The following is a 19,543-nucleotide window of genomic DNA, read 5'->3' on the forward strand; positions in this document are numbered from 1 at the left end:
TGAATAATCGTAAACACTGATGTTAAGTTCACTTGCAATCTCTCCAACTTTAATGTAGTAGTTACTCAAGACCATTTCATTCATGCGTTCCGCATTGCCCGTTGTGTTTACAGTTGAAGGACGCCCAGCACACAGTTCGTCACTCACATTTGTTTTTCCATTTCTGAACATTTGGCACCATTTTGTGATCATGAGGCGTGATATTGCATTGTAACTGTTTACCTCAACAATTTGGCAATGAATTTCACTGCTATTGTAACTTTTTGCCCATAAAAATCAGGCTACTGAATGAACTTAGAAGTCCACCACTGAACGCACAAAACCTCTAGAGGACACACCATATTGACAATGACACTACACACATACTGAATGTTGTACAGAATTGCTGCTGGGGGAGCGTGAAGACAACAACACAACCAATGCTGTCACCACTAGACATTAATATATTCCTTTCAGTTAAAGAACACGGCAAGGGTGTAACTTATTTTTTGATCTGCTTCTCGTATTTTATGTAGTAGTATATAAGGAACAACAAATGCCAGCAGTAAACATTCATACACACAGAAATATTTTTAATACTTCTTGCAATCTAGGTTTCCATAAATAGTACACTAATACATGTAGTACTTATGACAAACTTAATAGTACTTCAAAACATGGCTGTGAAAATGAGAAAAGAAAAGCAGCTTTATCGAATGAAGTGCATTTAAAGTAAATAGAATTTGCAAAGAAGTAAAGAAAACTGCAAATATATGATAAGTAAATCATGACAATGTGTCAGCAACTATGTTTATGTGGCCAGGGTAAGAGAATTAAAGAGGGTCTTAGGAAATTAAACCTACCTTTTAAAATTTGACCAGAAACCTTGTCTTTTAGAATCTGATTAGCTTTTGACCAAAAGTTACTACAATCTAACCTACAGTGATAATGCTGGTAACCAAAATAAAAATATCATTGAATTCTGGATATCTGTGGTCAACAATACATGTTGCTATTTAATCTGTTGATAACAAGTGTTTGTTATCTGGGCACTTCTTTATGGAGCGCAACCAGGTACTTTGCTGTAATAGTAAAGGTGGAAAAAACCTTCTAACATTTTTGTACCAGATGACTGGATTACTGTAATCTCTAAATCAAGAAGAAAATTTATTGTAGTTAAGATGAAGCAAAGTTACTTCAAGTTAATTAGTTCTATGTCCATTCATCTGAAAGACAATATATTTGGTATGAGGAAAATGAAGTGTCTGCACTTTCAGAGAAATGCACTATTTACACTTTTCTACAAAAGCAATCTAAATGATATTACACCATTCAATCTAACTGGTTTTAAAAAAATTCCTGGGTGATCATTTATAGTTCAACTTACCCATCTGTATAGTCCCCATTACATATTAAATTAGCAAAATATCAAAATCTATCAGAACTACTTGTGTTTATAATCTCCAATTCATCATTAGTTCGATAAATCCCTCATACATCAAGTTCAAAGGAAGAGAAATAGATAAGGTTATGATGAAGAAAAACTCACAGGTTGAGTAAATAGTAGCACATCTTAGTGTCTGATTATAACAAACAGGGACAGAGAATTAAAAAAAAAACAGTACATGGTAAAGAAATGTACAAGCTAAGGATGGAAGAAATTTCTAATTTTTTTAATAATACTTTTCTTATCGTGTTATTGTATGATGTAAAATTAAAATTTATGGTACAAAAAAAAAATGTGTGACATAAAGAAGCATTCAGGCATGGCTGAAGTTTTGAGAAAATGTAATATTATTATCTGGGATGAATGCACTATGGCTCACAAGCATTCACTTGAAGCTCTCGATAGAACACAGAAAGATCTCTTAGGTCAAGTTGTGATAACTGTACTCATGGTGGCGTCCGGTATTTTAAAAATTATTTTTTATTTTTTCATCAAAACGGTCCAAACAATATATAGTTTATTTGAAAAATTTTTTAATGTACAAGTTTGAACAGGACAACATCTGTCGGGTACTCTAGTTTTTTTATAACTTTCTATAAGTAAAAAATAAACCTTAATGTATAGAAACAAACAAGAACCATAAAAAATATTTCTTTTTAATGATGTATTCTATTTTTGTTTTTGATTTACATATTGAATAATATGGCTTGTACTTTTTACTATTAGTTTTATAATTTTATTTCAGTTTCAAGTAAAAAAAATGAAACAGTTATCTGAAAAATGAACATTTTTGATTTCATTTTAACTACCTTTCACTTTATTTACAAATACTTTTCAGGTAAAGAAGTTCAAGTGCACACATTGAAGGCAGATACAAGTAAACACAGTGGTTAAAGTAAATTTTAATAACATATTTAAACTTTTTACTACTTAATAAAATTAAATGATAAATTAGACAGTGCTATTTTCCACCAGTGAAGCCAAAATGAAACAAAAATATTTACAAAATTTATCATAAGCAGCCGACTGTTGAGTTGTTTCTTTCAAAACTGTTAAAATGAGACATACCTTTCACATTTGGCCTCCTGATTTGATATATGCTGATAGGGCATCGGTAATTATGTACAGACTTAAAACAAAATTGAAATTAAAAAAAAAAACAACTGAATAATATAATTTTTAATTCCTTTTAAACTGGATTTTATCTTAAAGTCTTTAGTTTTATCTCAATTCTGGTTATACCTTATAAAAACATTGCCAAAATGAAAAAAAGCAATTCACAAGCAACATGAGAGGAAGAAAACCTATATCTTGTTAAAAATAAGAAATGTAAAGGAGAGAAACAATGTTACACAACTAATATGAGTTGTCTGGAATGCAGTATTTATTAATTTTTATATTTGGTTTTCAAGCTGACTTGTAATACGCACAGTACGAAATAGTACTTATTCAAAATTAAAAAGTTCCTTTTGTCAGCATTTCAAACTTGTTTAAATATAATATAGATTTATACCAAATCAGCTGACTTTAAATCATCCATTGGATCAACGATTTTTATAATAATGACAACATCAGTATTAATATTCATTGTTTTTCAAATTATGGTGTTTTATTTGAACTTTGGTAAGCAATTTTCAATGTTAATAAGGTGAGTAACTAAATATCTTTCAATAGCATTCCTACCATACAGATTAAAAATGTTTTACTCAATTAAACTTGTTACTGTTTGCTAAGACTTATTTAATGTTTGGCACATTAAATAAGGATGATGCTGTTCAAATTTTCTTTTTTTTTCTCTTGTATTTTGGCTGATTCTCCGTGTCTACTTTTTCATCTTTCTGGTTTATATATGGGATATTTTGTATGGTCGTTCTTTAGATACTACCCATTCATTTTGAGTGAAATTAGTTTAAAATTTCAGACTTCTATTTTTAAATTAGGTAAGGTCCACCAGTGGATTTTGCACAAATGTGTCACATTTTTAAAAAGTTTGAATCCATCACGTCATAAAGTATGGTTTAATTATTTAATTACTGAGCAATTAAGTGAGAATAGGTGATATTCTAATTTTGCAAAAAGGCTTATAAGAATTACTGTGAGGACCCTACACCTTGTTAGCTAATATTCACAGACATCTGTAGGCTTGTAAATTACTTGCATTATTAATAGAAATTCTCCTGAACACTGTTAAGAAGCTACGTATATCCATATAATAAAAAAGGCTGTTCTTTCATATTTCTTACTAAAAATCGAGCAACATTATGAAGTATCATAGTACACTAGAGATTAAACTTTTTAACACGTTACCTGTATCCATGATAAGTTCTTTGTAATGTTTTAGGATTTATGAGATCTTGGTAAGTAATATTTTCATTCTATAGAGTATTTGGACTGCAATTTTTTTAATTTTTACATTAGATATTATCTTGTTAACTTTGAATAACCTCTGTTGTTATTTATATGTTGTTTTTAATTATATTCTCTAATTTTTCTTTTTCTATTTATTTTCTAATTTGTGACGAGTGAATTTGGCAGATGTAGAAATTATTAATAAACTCCAGTAAAGTTAGAGATGTTATCTGTTATACACTTCTGCTCTAACGAGTATTAAAAAAATCTAATGCATATATTCAGCTATTTTTAACCTACAAAATTTCATTTATGAAAATGAAACTTAATATAGTTTGTATTTAATTCTACTCTTTCTTGCTGAGTTGAAACGGTATATACCGGCTGTACAAAAAAGAGTATCAGGGTTTTAAACTGTTATATCTCTTGTACAAGATAAATAGTATTGATTAAATGCTAAAATTGATGAGCAAAAAGGGCAGTTTTAATTGCATTCATGGGCGTAGATTGATTCCCTATATTTTTGCTTGACAGCGCTACTAGCAAAGATGGATTCCTCAACAGAAAGGTTTCTGTGTTTTGTAATTGTTAAACGTGAATCTGTAGTTATACTTCAACATGTATTTCAGGGAAAGTTTAATTATGATCCTCCAAATGTGACAGTAACATTCTTTGGTGACATAATCACTTTGAAATAATGGTTATAACAATATAAGAGGCCCCAGTTGATTTTCAATTGAGAGTAATAATCCTCAATACACAGCTATCCCTGTGTTAAACAGCCACTTGTAGCTCTGAATATCACCTGAACTTTGGTAGGCTTGACATGCTGATATGTAATTGTATTTTTGGCTGAATGAAAAGGCAATAAGAAACTAGTTCACTCATAATTTTTCTAGTAATCCTTTAACTGGATGCTATTATTTGTGAGAATGGCTATTTTATTTAAGGAAAGACTTGTGACACGTCAGGTTTCCCACAACAATTACAGTTGCGGCACTTGACATACATTGGTTTGCTTGGCATTTCTCCTGCCACTACCTTATTCGGTCATCCTAAATCATAAGACTGAATGTCGGTGCCACAAATGACTACTGAGCCTTGAAACAGTTTAGCCGACCAGTGTCCTAAATAGCTCCTAGAGCTTACCTTAAAGCTTAAATTTTCTGAATGTTTGTACATTCAGAAAATTTCCATCTGGTTTTTTGGGTTCCTTAGGTGTCAAAATGTCAAGATCCAGTGAAAACGCACATGTCCAAATTGGACAGATTACAATACTTTCTTTCCCTTCTAGAGCTATAGTTCTGTTGTAGCGCTATTTAGACAGGAAAGTAAAAGATTTTTCTTGGATGTCCTCTTTATCGATGAACCGTTAACAATTTTTTTTCTTAAAATAAAAAAATTTAGTATATCATAATAATACACTAAATGAAAAGACAAAATTCATTTTAAACACGTTTAAACTACATTTTAAACACGTCTCCTTAATTTAAAAAAAGAAAAAACCAGTAATGCTATTGCTGGGTGAAAGCAGTAACAGCAGTCACTGAAAATGGCCACAAGGGGAATTAAAAATTTCATATGAATTAAATCTATTTTGGTTTGTAGTTTAAGAAATTCACAGTTTTAAATAACTATTCGATCATTCATGGAATAGGAAGACCAGAAAAAGCAAACTCCTTAAAGTTTAAAATACTTTTGTAGCTCAGTACAGTTGTTTATTAGATACTTTATTGCAACAGAGTTCTGGGCAAATTTACCATGAAACAACTTTCTAAAAAAGACATATGAATGTTTAGAAGTTTAAAAAGATTACAAAAATAATAATGTCTTGGAACGGGACAGGAGATTTTCCACTCCAAAATGAATTACAGAAGGGTTGCAGAAAGCTGGAATGTTAGGTAAAAAGCAAAGTAACATGGCAACACAAGAGTATGAGGTATTGCAAGAACTATTTCATATTTCAAGGACTTAATTCATGATTAAGTTACATTAAAAAAGAAGATGAAGATGGTATGGAACTGAACTATGCTGGAAAGCTCTTGACGGTGATTATCCTTATAGAAATTTAAAATGTTATGAAATTCTTTATGTAAACAAACCTTAAAAAATACAGTTGTAAGTTTCATATTTAACCTACATACAAGAATAATTATTTTCTCAATCGGTAACTAAAAATAAACAAGGATGTACCCAAGATGTTGCTCTGGAGCAACATCTATGATGCTTCACTAGGCTTTAATGCAGAAAAATAAGTAGTGTAACATTAAAATAAGGAAGGAAACATACAGAAAATGGTAAAGGTAAAAAATCTGTAGAATTTAAATGTGTTCATATAAAATATCAAACTTAAATAATCAATGAATTCAATAAAAATTTACAAAAATAACAGTATATTTTTATTTAAATGTGACAAAAAGCAAGTCATATAATAAGCAAAGTTAATATCATATTTCAAATAAAATGTTAATTATGATAAAAATTTATTTTTGAAATTTAACAAGAGATAAATATTAAAAAAAAGCATGACTGCCAAAAAGAACACTGCTGTCAAACATTGATCTTTACTATAGGATCAATACTAATATAAGTTAATTAAAGAGCATGCAGCTGACAATTTTGTATGTAATATTTGTATATATAGTATAATTTAAAAAAATGTTAAACATAAATTTATATGTATATATATAATATAAGGATATACATATAATGTAAGGATTCCAATGTGGGGTTATACATCTAAATCGGTTCAGCCGTTGAGCTGCTATGGTGGAACAAACATATGCATACATACAAGGTCTGTTCAAAAAATAACTGACTTTTTTAATTACGTGCCAACAGAGATATTTAGTGACGTGCGTATGGCAGATTTTTTGATAATTGAACTTTTGTCTCAATGTCATAGCCGTAAACCCAGCTTTCGTCTCCACAAATCGCACATTACAAAAATTGTTACTAACACTTAAACATGTTTTACTCAAACAATAATTACACAAAAACTAAACAACGTATCAACAATACAAGAACATGTGGTTACAGAGGAGGTTACGCGGAACACAATATACTGCCAATCGCACGTCACTAAATATTTCTGTTGGTGCGTAATTAAAAAGGTTCGTTTATTTTTTAAATAGACCTCGTACGTACACCATAAATACATTACTTTCTTTTTTGTACAGTCGTGTAAAAATAAAATAGTAAGATAGCAAGCACAATGTCAAAAAAGAGTAATAAATAAATAAATAAATTAACAGAACAGTTTAATGTTCATGGTAATGCAGTGATTTTAATAGAATCAATCTGCAGTGCTGATGGACCATTTTCCCACGTTTTTAACCAGTTTTCCCTATCTTCATAGAAGTCCACCTTGTACTAGAAAAAAACAAAAAAGTTATTAAAAAAAAATAATAATACAAAGAGATTAAACAGAGATAATCAACTCAATATCTACTAATAAATCAGAATGTTCATGTACGTGGGTAAGTCAATTGTTATCCACAATTTAGTTATATTTTTATGTTGGTAGTACTATCGTGTTGCATAGATGACGCATGCGTGGTTTAATTGTTGTTATGTCTGTGCAGGTTTGATGCTGCTAGGTTAGTTCCATTATCGCTGCCTTGCTGTTAACCATGGCTGCTCCGCTTTCTGTTTGCACCAAAGAAGAGCAACGTTCAGTGATCCGTTTTTTGTGGTCGGAAGGTGTATCAGGGGCCGAAGTTCATTTAATACTTTCGGTACAGTACGAGAACAGTATGTCTACAAATGGATTGAAAAATTCAAAAATGGTCGTGCAAGTGTTACACATGACGAAGGAGCCGGACGACCGTTTACCGCCACAAATGAGGAAAACATTGAGCGTGCACGTGACATGGTTTTCTTAGACAGATGAGTAACTATTGATGTAGTGGCACATCGTCTGCAAATTAGTCATGGTTCTGCCTACGAAATCATCTACAACAGACTTGGGTTTCATAAAGTCTGTGCAAGATGGTTCCCAAAACAACTCATACAGTTGCATAAACGCTCTTGGACATCTGCCAAAAACATTTGGGTCGCTATGGTAACGAATGGGAGATCTTCTTAGACAGAATCATCACTGGTGACGAAATATGGATCCATCATTACGAGCCGAGAGTAAACGGCAGAGTATGGAATGGAAGCATCCAAATTCACCCTGCAAAAAAAAGTTCAAGACCCAACCATCCGCAGGAAAACTGATGCTTACGGTTTTTTGGGACTCACAAGGCCTAGTACTGGAACATTATGAGGAAAGGGGCACGACAATAAACAGTGCGCGTTACAGTGAGATGCTTACTGCCAAGCTGAAGCCTGCAATTCGAAGCAAACGCCGAGGACTGCTGTGAAAGATGATCTGTTGTTTCACAACAATGCCCGTCCACATACTGCTGCCCACACTGCTGAAATGCTTCAGAAACTCAACCCGTATAGTCTTGATTTTGCCCCTTCTTACTACCATTTGTTTGGTCCACTCAAAGAGGCCGTTGATTTACCTCGGACGAAACAGTAAAAGAAGCAGTGCATTCCTGGCTCGCAGCTCAACCGATAACCTTCTTTTTTTGAGGGTATCAGGAAACTTGTACATGTAAATTTCCTATTTGTATTGCAATAAAATTCATAACTACATTGCGGATAATAATTAACTTACCCTCTTATATGTAGACATTCTGATTATTTAATGCATACATTTGTTTACACCGATAGAAAACACTTAACTTATATTAATTGGAATCACTTAACTTATTTGAATATATATTTATTAATGAATACATTCTACAAATTCCATAAATTTTATAGACAGAACTTTGAGCATGGTTTTCAGTATAAATTTATCCAGCCAAAATTAGGTGAACAGAAAGCTTTAACAGAGAACATGTCATATTTTTTATATTCTAATATTCTGAGTCCTTAAGTAAATCATGTCCTATAAGACAGCTGTATGATACCCATAATCAGTAAATTGATTTGGTTTACAATAAAATTAAATTGAACTGCTTTGTTTTGACATGCCATAATAAAATGATAAGCTTGTTTATCACACACTTACTAATAGTGAGTAAACTGTTCTTAACATATCATCTACTAATAGAAAATTTTATTGCACCGTGATTTTCACAAGCAGACAAGTGATGAATTTTCAAAAATAAATATTATTGGTTAAAATTTGCATGTGTAAATAATTTGTAAGGCTGATTTTATTTTCATATTACCACTGTTTTGCCTTTCATTAAAAACTAAAACAAAAAAAGAGCTAAAAGAACAAAGAGCTTCTCAATGACTGTTTATTTCAATTTGGTTTTATCTCAGTTTTACTATTTGTTTGGAATTATGTATGATTGATAGAATCTGTTTCAATGAAGCACTTGATGAATGGACTTTATTGTTAGAGTTAATAATTTACACAACTGAATATTTTTTTTTGGGGGGGGGGCACAATGAAGGTTGGTTTGTCAAGTCTGCTATTTCTTCACTTGAAATAATTATCAATGGAAAAACTCCTGAAAAAACATATTTTCTTTATTTTTTCTTTCACGATTCATTTAAAAATAAAATAAAATTAATTTCACTCTGGCTAAAATCTTTTCAAATTACAACCTCAGAATGAATTTTGGAAAAAAATTTCAAGCTATAAAAAATTAAAGCAAATTGAACTTATACAAATTTCTCCAAAAATTAAAAAAAAAAAGTTCAAACTAGGGGTACTAAGGGGTACTGTTCTTCTTTCCCCATTTTGTATATAGTTTTTAGTGATTTACATCCTATAAAATTTAAGTAAAGAATTACTGGGAACAAGAATTGAAGCAAATAAAATTTGAAATAATCTTAGTATAAAATATTCTTTCAACATTTAGTATGAATATCGTATGGATTTTTGACAGTTATCTCTTCAGGTAAAAAATAGATCTGGTACCGAGAGGAGCCAGATAATTTAGCTTGTTACTAATATGTATTAAACAAGTACATATATATTCAAAATAAAAATGATTCTTCCATTAGCAGGCAACATTTCTAAAACTTGACATTTATTAAAACTTAATAAATTTAATTTTTTATTTAAAAGAAACAATAAAAAAAACCAACAATTATTTGTTAAAGCAATAAAAAACTAAAAAACATTAACGTGTAACCAATATTTTCAGAATAAATTTTATCCTAAGGTTATCATAATTTAAAAGATACTAAAATATTTTAATAAGAAATTACATTCAAAAAATCTTTTCCCTGTATTTCAGAAAGCCTTCATTCCTGCTAGGTAATAGATTATTTTCATTTTTTCTCAACAGTCCATTTTTTATATTTATCAAGATACAGGTTTCTTGTCTTTACATTCTTTGGAAAACAGACAGTAAGTTTTCTGAGGTCTTTCCAAATTTTCAGTTAAAAAAATATTTTTTTCTTTAGAAACTGCTCTTTAAAATTTAACTTTTTGAAGTCAATCAAATAAAGGGTAAATTGTTAGCAATTATTTGTTTTAAATTTGGTGCCAACTTTTAATAGGAAAACGTCTAGAAGAATTAAAAAAATATATGGTTTAATTTCTAAAACAGTTTTATTTTAGATTTAAAGTTTTTAAAAGTATGTTCAGGCTTAATCTTTGTCAAATGGACTAATGATGATGATGGTTTCTGCTTTAATTTGTAGAGTAAGTTCTCTGTAAGTTTTTCCACACTTAAGTGAAAGATTCTTTTAACAAATGATTATATTGTTTAAAATGGCATTCTTAAGATATTTAAATTTTTTCTACTTTACTGCTTTGTACCAAATTAATCTATCACAGAGATAAACAACCTGCTATTATTCTGATACTCAAAATATTTTCACATAAAGTATATAAGAAGGTTATTTGGAAAAATTAACGTAAAAATTTAATACATATTTTTATATTTAAGAGAAACGTGTCAAATCCTTACTAGCAGTCATTTTATATCATTTCTCTGTATACCTTTTCTTACATTTATCAATACACAGGTTTTTTGCATTTTCATTTTTCCAAACGGGCAGATTTTGTAAGCTTATCCACAGTTTAAATAAAGCTGAATAATTAAAATAAACCTTTTACGAAAACAGATTCAATTTCAAAAAAATCTCCACAAAAAAATGCAAAACAATACTTTTTCTTTAATTTTCAATTTGTTTTAGTTTGGTGTCAAATTAAATCTTTGTAGTTTGACACTAACAGAAGTTGAAATTTAAAGAAGTGAAGTATTAGTTTACATTGTACATTTTTTTGAAGTTGTTTTATTATTACTATTATTCTTTAAATATTTATTTTACATAAGCTAAAAAATTTGCAAGAGTAAGATTTAGATAGAATGACATGTGAAATATCTCCTGCTCATCTGATCTTATGTTTAAAAAAAATTTAACAATTAATCCCCCTATTATATAAGCTACTACATCAAATTTTATGATCTTAAACTAAACATAGATGCATATGTACATTATTTTAGAACTCAGATTTTAGTAATTTTGGGCTTTCCTAAAATATTAAAAAAATATAAAATTATTGTATATTATAAAAGTATTGAATAACAATACTTAAAAATTTTCCATCTGTTAAATAAACCGCAACATCCTGGAAAGTAAAAGAAAGTTATAATTTCTCCAAACTCTGTTAAGTAATGGCAATGTCTTCATTTTTCATTTGGATGTTTCATATTAAGGAAAACCAGATTTCCTTGTTCAAGTGTTACAAGTCATTTTCTCATAACTAAGTTTATATACACTTAAACTTAATAAACAGAAAAAAATCTACATAAAAAAATTAACAGATTAGCATATTTTCTTACAGAGTGAATAGTAAATTACCAAAATATACAGTATAATTCAGAGATTGTTTTATTTATTACCTTTCGACTATTAAGTTTCCATGGTTTTTTGTGATGATTACCAGTTACAGAGTTGTCAGGAAACTGTCTTCCTCCGACTGCTAATCCTAAAGTTACATAAAACTGTAAAAGAAAATTAATTTTTGTTATTTAACAAGTTATTTTCAACCGACAATTAAAATAAATAAAGCTTGATATTTTTCTTGTTCAGCAGTAAGATATTTTTATTATTAAAAAATGTAAATGCTTCTAGAAAGTTTTGATTTATCTTTTAATGGTTGTGCTAAAAAGTTTTTAGTTAATCGATAACCTACATCAAAATAAATTTTGATGTAGCTCTATAATTTTATTATAAACAAACTCTGAGGAATTCCAAGATGACTAGAAAAATAATGAATACTGTGTGTCCAGACCTTACCATCAAGTTACTCTTAGTACATCATCAGTATGTCCACATGGAGGGAGGAAGTATAACACTATTAAAAAAAAAACTTTTGTACCACTAATGCAACTTAGGAAGGTTATTGAAATCCTTTAAATTTAGTTAGTTACGCCATCTTTTCCCTATTGTTTTTAAGAAACAGTTCAACTTTTATAAAAAAATAAATTTTAATAATTGCCATTGCTGGGGCTTCATTTACAACATAGAAATGTAATAATAATGTATTACTTTGATTACATTTTGTTATTTCTCAAAATGTAGTTTCTGTTTAAAAAAAAAGAAATTCTAAAAAAAAAAGATTAATAACTCACAAAATTTAGGAATTTTGCCCAAATATTAAATTTCAAGCTTTCTGAAAATATAAATAATTAAAATTTAAAATTAACATGTATAAGCAATCAACACATATAAATAACATTGAAACTGATTAATAACAATTGCACTCTATTTGGGTATTTTAGCGTTTTTTTTAGACTTAAATATTTTTATAAAATTTTTCCTACAAATTCATGACATTCACATAAATTGTTTCATGTTGGTACCATTTTTTTCTATATCATAGATATTGATTTTAAAGTTGTCTAATAACAATTCTCAAAAATTTCTTTACAGTATGTTTGAAATCTGGAGCAACAGTTTTTATTTTATTACTGCCCCACAAATTGTATGTAATCTTTTCAACTGAATCAAATTTTCTTTTGAAAATTACAAATACATACTGGTCCATGTCTGTCTTTTTCAACATTTTTTTCATATTTTTCTTTTAACATTTCAATATTTGGTATTTTCCAGAACATTGTTGTCCAATTCTCACTTTCTCTTCAAAAGATTGAATATATGTCTCACTGAGTTGTCTGTCATCATGCTTATTTTGCTTTCGATCTCCATGGCCTTATCATAATTTTATTTATGTTATCCATTAGGTGTAATATTTATCTAATCGTCTGTTTTACAGAGTTTCTTAACAACCTTAAGACCATTTATTAAAACAGATCTAATAACAAAATAATTCAAACAGCCTTTCTTTTTGCTCGTCCATAGCAGTCAACATAAAATATAGACACCATTACATCAAAATATTTACCATTTATCAAATTTAAAAATTTTATTGCATCTGGTTAGTTTGAATGATTTGAGGGATACAATCCACTTCCTTGAATGATGCAGTATTCATTCCTCCCAAATATTTTAAATAATGGCTGGTGGATTTTGATATTCAAGAAATTCGCTATACTGTGTCCTTTAAACAAAATTCTTTTATAGCATTTTCTTTCTGTATAATTCATATCAGATTTAATGAAATTCAAATTTAATAAAATTGGATAATAAAAATGATTGTTTTGTCAAACAAATTGAATTTTCTCTTTCACAAATAATATATTATTCATTTATCTGAAATTTATAACACATTTCAAAGAAATATGTCAGATTATACAACATAGCAATAAATTATTCATGTTTAATTCTAATAATTTTTGCATGCATTCAAAAAATTTTGAAACAAACTGTGCTTGCATATGAGCCATTATGTTAATAAAGCAATTATACAATGTAAAAATTTATAATATATAAATTGTTTCCTCTTACTCCAGACATCATCAATCCTGCATGGCCATTTTACCATTAAAATTAAATCGGTTGCCAGAGAGATAATGTGTTAAACCAGTTTTCAAACTGATAAATTTACACGTAATAAAAACATACTTTTAGTGAAAACAAACACTTTTTATTTAAGTATTTTATAGGTAGAATAGAACAAAAATTTAACATTTTAAAGAAAAATTGGAATTTGCCACGCTTTTTCCATCACAGTTAGAGATGAAAATTATTTAAAACAATAAATTTTTAAACGGGAAACAGAAGTAGATTTAATAAATATTATGTTTTCAATTGCTCTTGAGATTGTCATCTTTAGTGATTAGTGTTACTGTTTGTCATGGACTGATATCAGATGGTGTTATTGTTGATGTTTTTTTTAATTGGGGAATTAGGCAGACGTATTTAGAATAATTTAAAAATGTAAACCTCTGTTACAATAAACTGAATCAGATTAAAATATATTTTATAATTTAATTGCATTATTAATGCACACATGCTATGAACCATTTCCATCTCCACCTTAGTAAGATTACGTATATAATGTTGCAATAGTTGTATCAAAACTTAATGGGATCCTGCTTAGCATGTTAACTGTTGCCTCTCTGGCATATACAAAGCCTGTCGTGTAATGCTACATGCCAACTCAGTAGCATAAACATAATTCCAATATTGTATTTATATCTTCCCTCCATTTAACCAACATCCAGTTAACGTTTTTTTGTTAACATGGTACAAAGTATGATTTTTAGTTATTATTTGAGTGTTTAAAGTACAGGTCTGCCTAATTCAGAAAACCAGTTGATGTTATAAATGTATCATTGTTGTTATCAGAGTTGATGACTTTGTAAATTCAATTAGTATGAAATGTAGTGAAGACAGATGTATGACTTTTGTTATAAAAGTTATTCTATATCTTCATTGTCGACTCGATGATGCCAACATTGAATCAACAATGAAATGTGCATGTTATTAAAAAATATTCTCGTTTGTTTTTGTATTATGGTAAAAATAAAAATACACATACTTTTTTCATTTAGCATACTTAACTCATTTCATCCAAAAAATGAAATAAATCTTATCACAAAAATAAAAAAGAATTTTTACTTGAGCTAACACTTACAATGAACTAGGAATTTCTCACTGTACTGCAGTAACAAAATAAACATAATAACTGAATGGAGGAGAATTATAAACAGAATAATGGAACTATGTATATGTTACTGAGCTGGCTTATATACAAAACTGTAATCTGTATGTGATAAAAAAATTTAATTTCAAAAATGTGTAATATAAAAAAATTGCTGTCATGCAGATTATAGAGAGCTTCTTGAGGCTCTGTATTTGCTACAGTGGTGGCTGTTAACATTTTATACAGGAGTGCATCTATAATTCCAGTATAATTGCCAGAGTATTAAGTATATAATTCTGTTAGATAGAGGTGAGTTACAGAGACAACTAATTTTGTTATACTAGTTGTATGTATCATCACGCACAAGCAGAATCATATTTAAATCTTCAAGATTATAGGTTAATGTAATGTAGTACTTAAAACTTAAGAACAACTTACATCTTGATCAAATGGTGCCAAACGATTTTCACTTGGCCAAGTAGATCTAATATCTTCATCTGAAAAACGAAGTATTTTACCTAAAGACTGCTTAGTTGCATCTAGCTCATTATTTAGTCTGCCATCGACATAAAATGATAAACGATCTGAAAAATTAAATAAAACTTTATTTAGTAAATTATGAGTATTTTATAATAAAATAAATCAGTGCATTTTTCAAAAAAACAAAAACTTAACCCTATCTTTAGAGGAGAAAAGAAAACAAATATATACTATTATTAAGTAAAATTAATCTGTTTTGTTGTAGTTGAGAGAATTAGACTTAACAAAATTAAATGAAAGATTTTGAATTTTTATGTATAAAGTATGAAACCCTTAGTCCTGAAAATAAAAAAGTACATTGAATTTAAAGAAAACTTTCAAATATACGAGTATTTATCCAGTGTTACAACACAAGATGGTTTATTTCAGACATTTATTTTTTGTCATCTGGTTGATTAATTTGTTAATCAACCAGATGATTAATATATTAAGTCAGTAAGAATCTATCATTAGAAATTACATGATTTTTTCCTATTACTTATTTTATGATAATTAATCTATTTACTCTTTGTACAGATCTGCTGGCATAATTATTATGACTGCCGGGGTTATGATGCTAACAGCTTATTAGGTAGAGGCTGGCAGGTAGATGTACAGGCTGCATATCCTAATAATTGAAAAATACTAAGTTCTGAATTAATGCCAGATTTGTAAAAAAAATATATTTTAAATAAATGGTGTGAAAAATTTTATGAAGACAGTAATACGTTAAAAAATAAAATAAATAATTTAATTTTATGAGTGATTTCTAAACAGACAGACAAACTTTCATTTTTATATGTTTGTTTGTTATGTGAAATAGTTAAAGGCATTTTGACATGAGTCACAAATCACTCCCAAAAATTATGCAGAAATTTTCTAGAATAATGAATAGTACTGGGTAAGCATGACAATTAATCATGCTTACTGGGTAAGCATGACTTTCTCAACTCATACTAATGAATAAAGTGAGCCCCAGTATATCACTTTCCCCAGAGATAAACTAGGGAAAGTAATATTTTAAGTTCAGGCTTACTGGGTAAAGAATATAATTGATTTTCTTTGCCCTATTCCTCCCTCTTTGAATCATGAGACCTTATCAATGTTGAGGGAGCATGAATGCTCAGTGATACAGAGTAGCTGGACTGAAGATGCAACCATATCAAAGAGGTAACTGTTGAGAGCCAGATTAAGGAATGATTCCTGAAAGAGAATAGCAGCTCTTTCAGTAGTTGTTAAAGGACGTAGATCAGGAGGACTTAAACGGCCATATCAACATCACTCAATCTTCTAAGTACTGCACAGCTGAAAACAATCGAAAACCATGGGTGTTTTTTTCCAAGAAAATGTAGCTCTCTGCATTTTCACGTAACAAAGATGGAGATGCCTTCCTTGATATTCCGAAGTTAAACTAGTCCCTCATTTAGATCTCTGGGAGGGGACTAATAAGGAAGGGGTCACCAGAAAATTAAAAACCAATATTCTATGAGTTGAAGCGTGGAATGCTCAAAGTTTAAAAAAAGGTTGGTAGGTTAGAAAATTTAAGGGAAATGGGTAGGTTAAATGTAGTAGGAATTAACGAGTTTCGGTGGGAAGAGGAAAACGACTTTTGGTTAGGTGACTTTAGAATAATTAACTCGGCATCAAATAAAGGGCAGGTAGGTGTAGATTTAAAAATTAACAAGATAGGGAAAAGAGTAGAGTATTTCAAAAAGCTTAGTGATAGAATCATTGTAATCGGGATAAAATCAAAACCAGCAACGATTGTTAACATCTATATGCCTACAAATGCCCATGATGATGAGGTAGTGTGTATATGAAGAAACTGATGAAGCAATTGAATACATAGAAGAGGATGAATATTTAATAATATTTGAAGGTTGGAACACAAGCATTGAAAAAGGCAAGGAAGGAAATATTGTGGTTGAATATGGACTGGGCAAAAGGAATGAAAGAGAGGATCGACTTACTGAGTTTTGCACGAAGTGGAAAAAGGGAGTTGATGCTGCAAGGTATCAGATAGATTATATCATGGTTAAACAAAGATTTAGAAATCAACTTGTCGACTGCAAAGCATATCCAGGAGCAAACTTTGATAGCGACTATAATTTAGTGATAATGAAATATAGATTGCGGTACAAAAACCTGAAGAAAAGGTGGCAGATTTATCTGTGGAATTTAAAGAAGCTTGAGGAAGAGGAGGTAAAGAAGATTTTTAGGAGTAAAGAAGATTTTTAGGAGAACATTGCACAAGGTCTGAATAAAAAAAGATAAGGTAGAAAAAATACAGAAGAAGACTGGGAGAAAGTTAAAAAGGTAATTCTTAAATCAGTAGAAGCAAACTTAGGAGGAACAAAGAAAACTGGTAGAAAACTTTGAATGTCAGAGGATATATTGCAGCCAATAGATGAATGTGGAAAGTGTAACAATGCTAGTGATGAAGCTAAAAGGAATTAACAACAATTAAGAAATACTACAAACAAGAAGTGCAAATTAGCAAAAAAAGAGTGGATTAAAGAAAAGTGTTCAGAAATGGAAAGAGAAATGACCATTGGTAAAATAGACGGAGAGTGCAGGTAAGTGAAGAAGAATTTTGTGGAACGTAAGTTAAAATCTAATGTGTTAAATAAAGATGGTACACCAATTTATAATACGAAAAAAAAGGTCAATAGGAGGGTGAAATATATTGAAGAGTTATATGGAGGAAATGAATGAGAACTGTTGTTAAAGAGGAACAAGAGAAGGTATAAGATGATGAAAAGGGAGATATAATATTAAGATCTGAATTTAATAGAGCATTAAAGGATTTGAATGGCAGAAAGGCCGCTGGGATAGATGGGATACCTGCAGAATTACTGCGTAATACAGTTGAGGAAGTAGTAGATAGATTATACAAACTGGTGTATAATATTTACGATAAAGGGGAAGTTCCATCACACTTAAAAAGTGTTATTGTCAAGATACCAAAGAAAGCAGAGGCCGATAAATGTGAAGAATATAGAACAATTAGCTTAACTAATCATGCATCAAAAATATTAACTAGAATTCTGTACAGAAGATTTCAGAGGAGAGTGGAAGAAGTGGTAGAAGTCTAATTTGGTTTCAGAAAAGTACAGGGACAAGGGAAGCAATTTTAGCACTCAGATTAATAATACAAGGAAGATTAAAGAAAAACAAACCAACATACATGACATTTATAGACTTGCAAAAGGCATTTGATGAAGTAGACTGGAATAAAATATTCAGCATTTTCAAAAATTTAGGGTTCAAGTACAGAGAGATAGAAGAACAATTGTTAACAATTACAGGAATCAAATTACAACAGTAATAATAGAAGAACATAAGAAAGAAGCCGTAATAAAAAAGGGAGGTCAACAAGGATGTTCCTAACCCCATTACTTTTTATCTTTAGAGAGAACTAGCAGTTAATGATGTTAAAGAACAATTTAGAACCAGAGTAACACTGCAAGGTGAAAAGATAAAGATGGTACAATTTACTGATGATATGGTAGTTCTAGCTGAATAAAAAAGATTTAGAAGAAACAACGAATAGCATGGATTAAGTCCTATGCAAGAACTATCACATGAAAATAAAAACAAGAACAAAATGAAAGTAATGAAATGTAGTAGAAATAATGTAGATGGATCATTGAATATAAAAATAGGAAGAGAAAAGATTATGGCGGTGGAAGAATTTTGTTATTTGGGAAATAGAATTACTAAAGATGGACGAAGCAGGAGCGATATAAAATGCCGAATAGCACAAGCTAAACGAGCCTTCAGTAAGAAATATAATTTGTTTACATCAAAAATGAATATAAATATCAGGAAAACATTTTTGAATGTGTATGTTTGTAGTGTAGCTTTGTACGGAAGTAAAACTTGGACAATCAGAGCACCTGAGAAAAAAGATTAGAAGCTTCTGAAATGTGGGGCTATCGAAGAATGTTAAAAATTAGGTAGGTTGATAAAGTGACAAATGAAGAGGTGTTGTGGCAAATTGATGAAGAAAGAAGCATTTGGAGAAATATAGTTTACAGAAGAGACAAACTTATAGGCCAGATATTAAGGCATTCAGGAATCGTCACTTTGATATTGGAGGGACAGGTAGATGGGAAAAATTGTAGAGGCAGGCAATGTTTGGTATATGTAAAACAAATTGTTAGGGATGTACGATGTAGGGGGTATGCCAAAATGCAACGACTGGCACTAGATAGGGAATCTTGGAC

The 19,543-nt window shown here is 29.8% G+C and overlaps 1 protein-coding gene across 1 annotated transcript in view; it reads right to left on the reverse strand.

Moving 5' to 3' along the window:
- Positions 1–6,167: 6,167 nt before the first annotated feature.
- The window catches only part of LOC142331309 (beta-1,3-glucan-binding protein-like), a 45,638-nt gene continuing 32,262 nt past the window's right edge, over positions 6,168–19,543 (reverse strand). The window contains exons 12-14 of the mRNA XM_075377112.1: positions 15,234–15,379; positions 11,647–11,748; positions 6,168–7,147 (exon numbers count right to left, since the gene is read on the reverse strand). Coding sequence (XP_075233227.1) covers positions 7,043–7,147; positions 11,647–11,748; positions 15,234–15,379 — 353 coding nt within the window. The 3' untranslated portion in view covers positions 6,168–7,042. The remainder of the gene's footprint in view (positions 7,148–11,646; positions 11,749–15,233; positions 15,380–19,543) is intronic.

This window comes from Lycorma delicatula, chromosome 10 (assembly GCF_047948215.1).
Source record: "Lycorma delicatula isolate Av1 chromosome 10, ASM4794821v1, whole genome shotgun sequence".
Classification (NCBI taxonomy): Eukaryota; Metazoa; Arthropoda; class Insecta; order Hemiptera; family Fulgoridae; genus Lycorma; species Lycorma delicatula.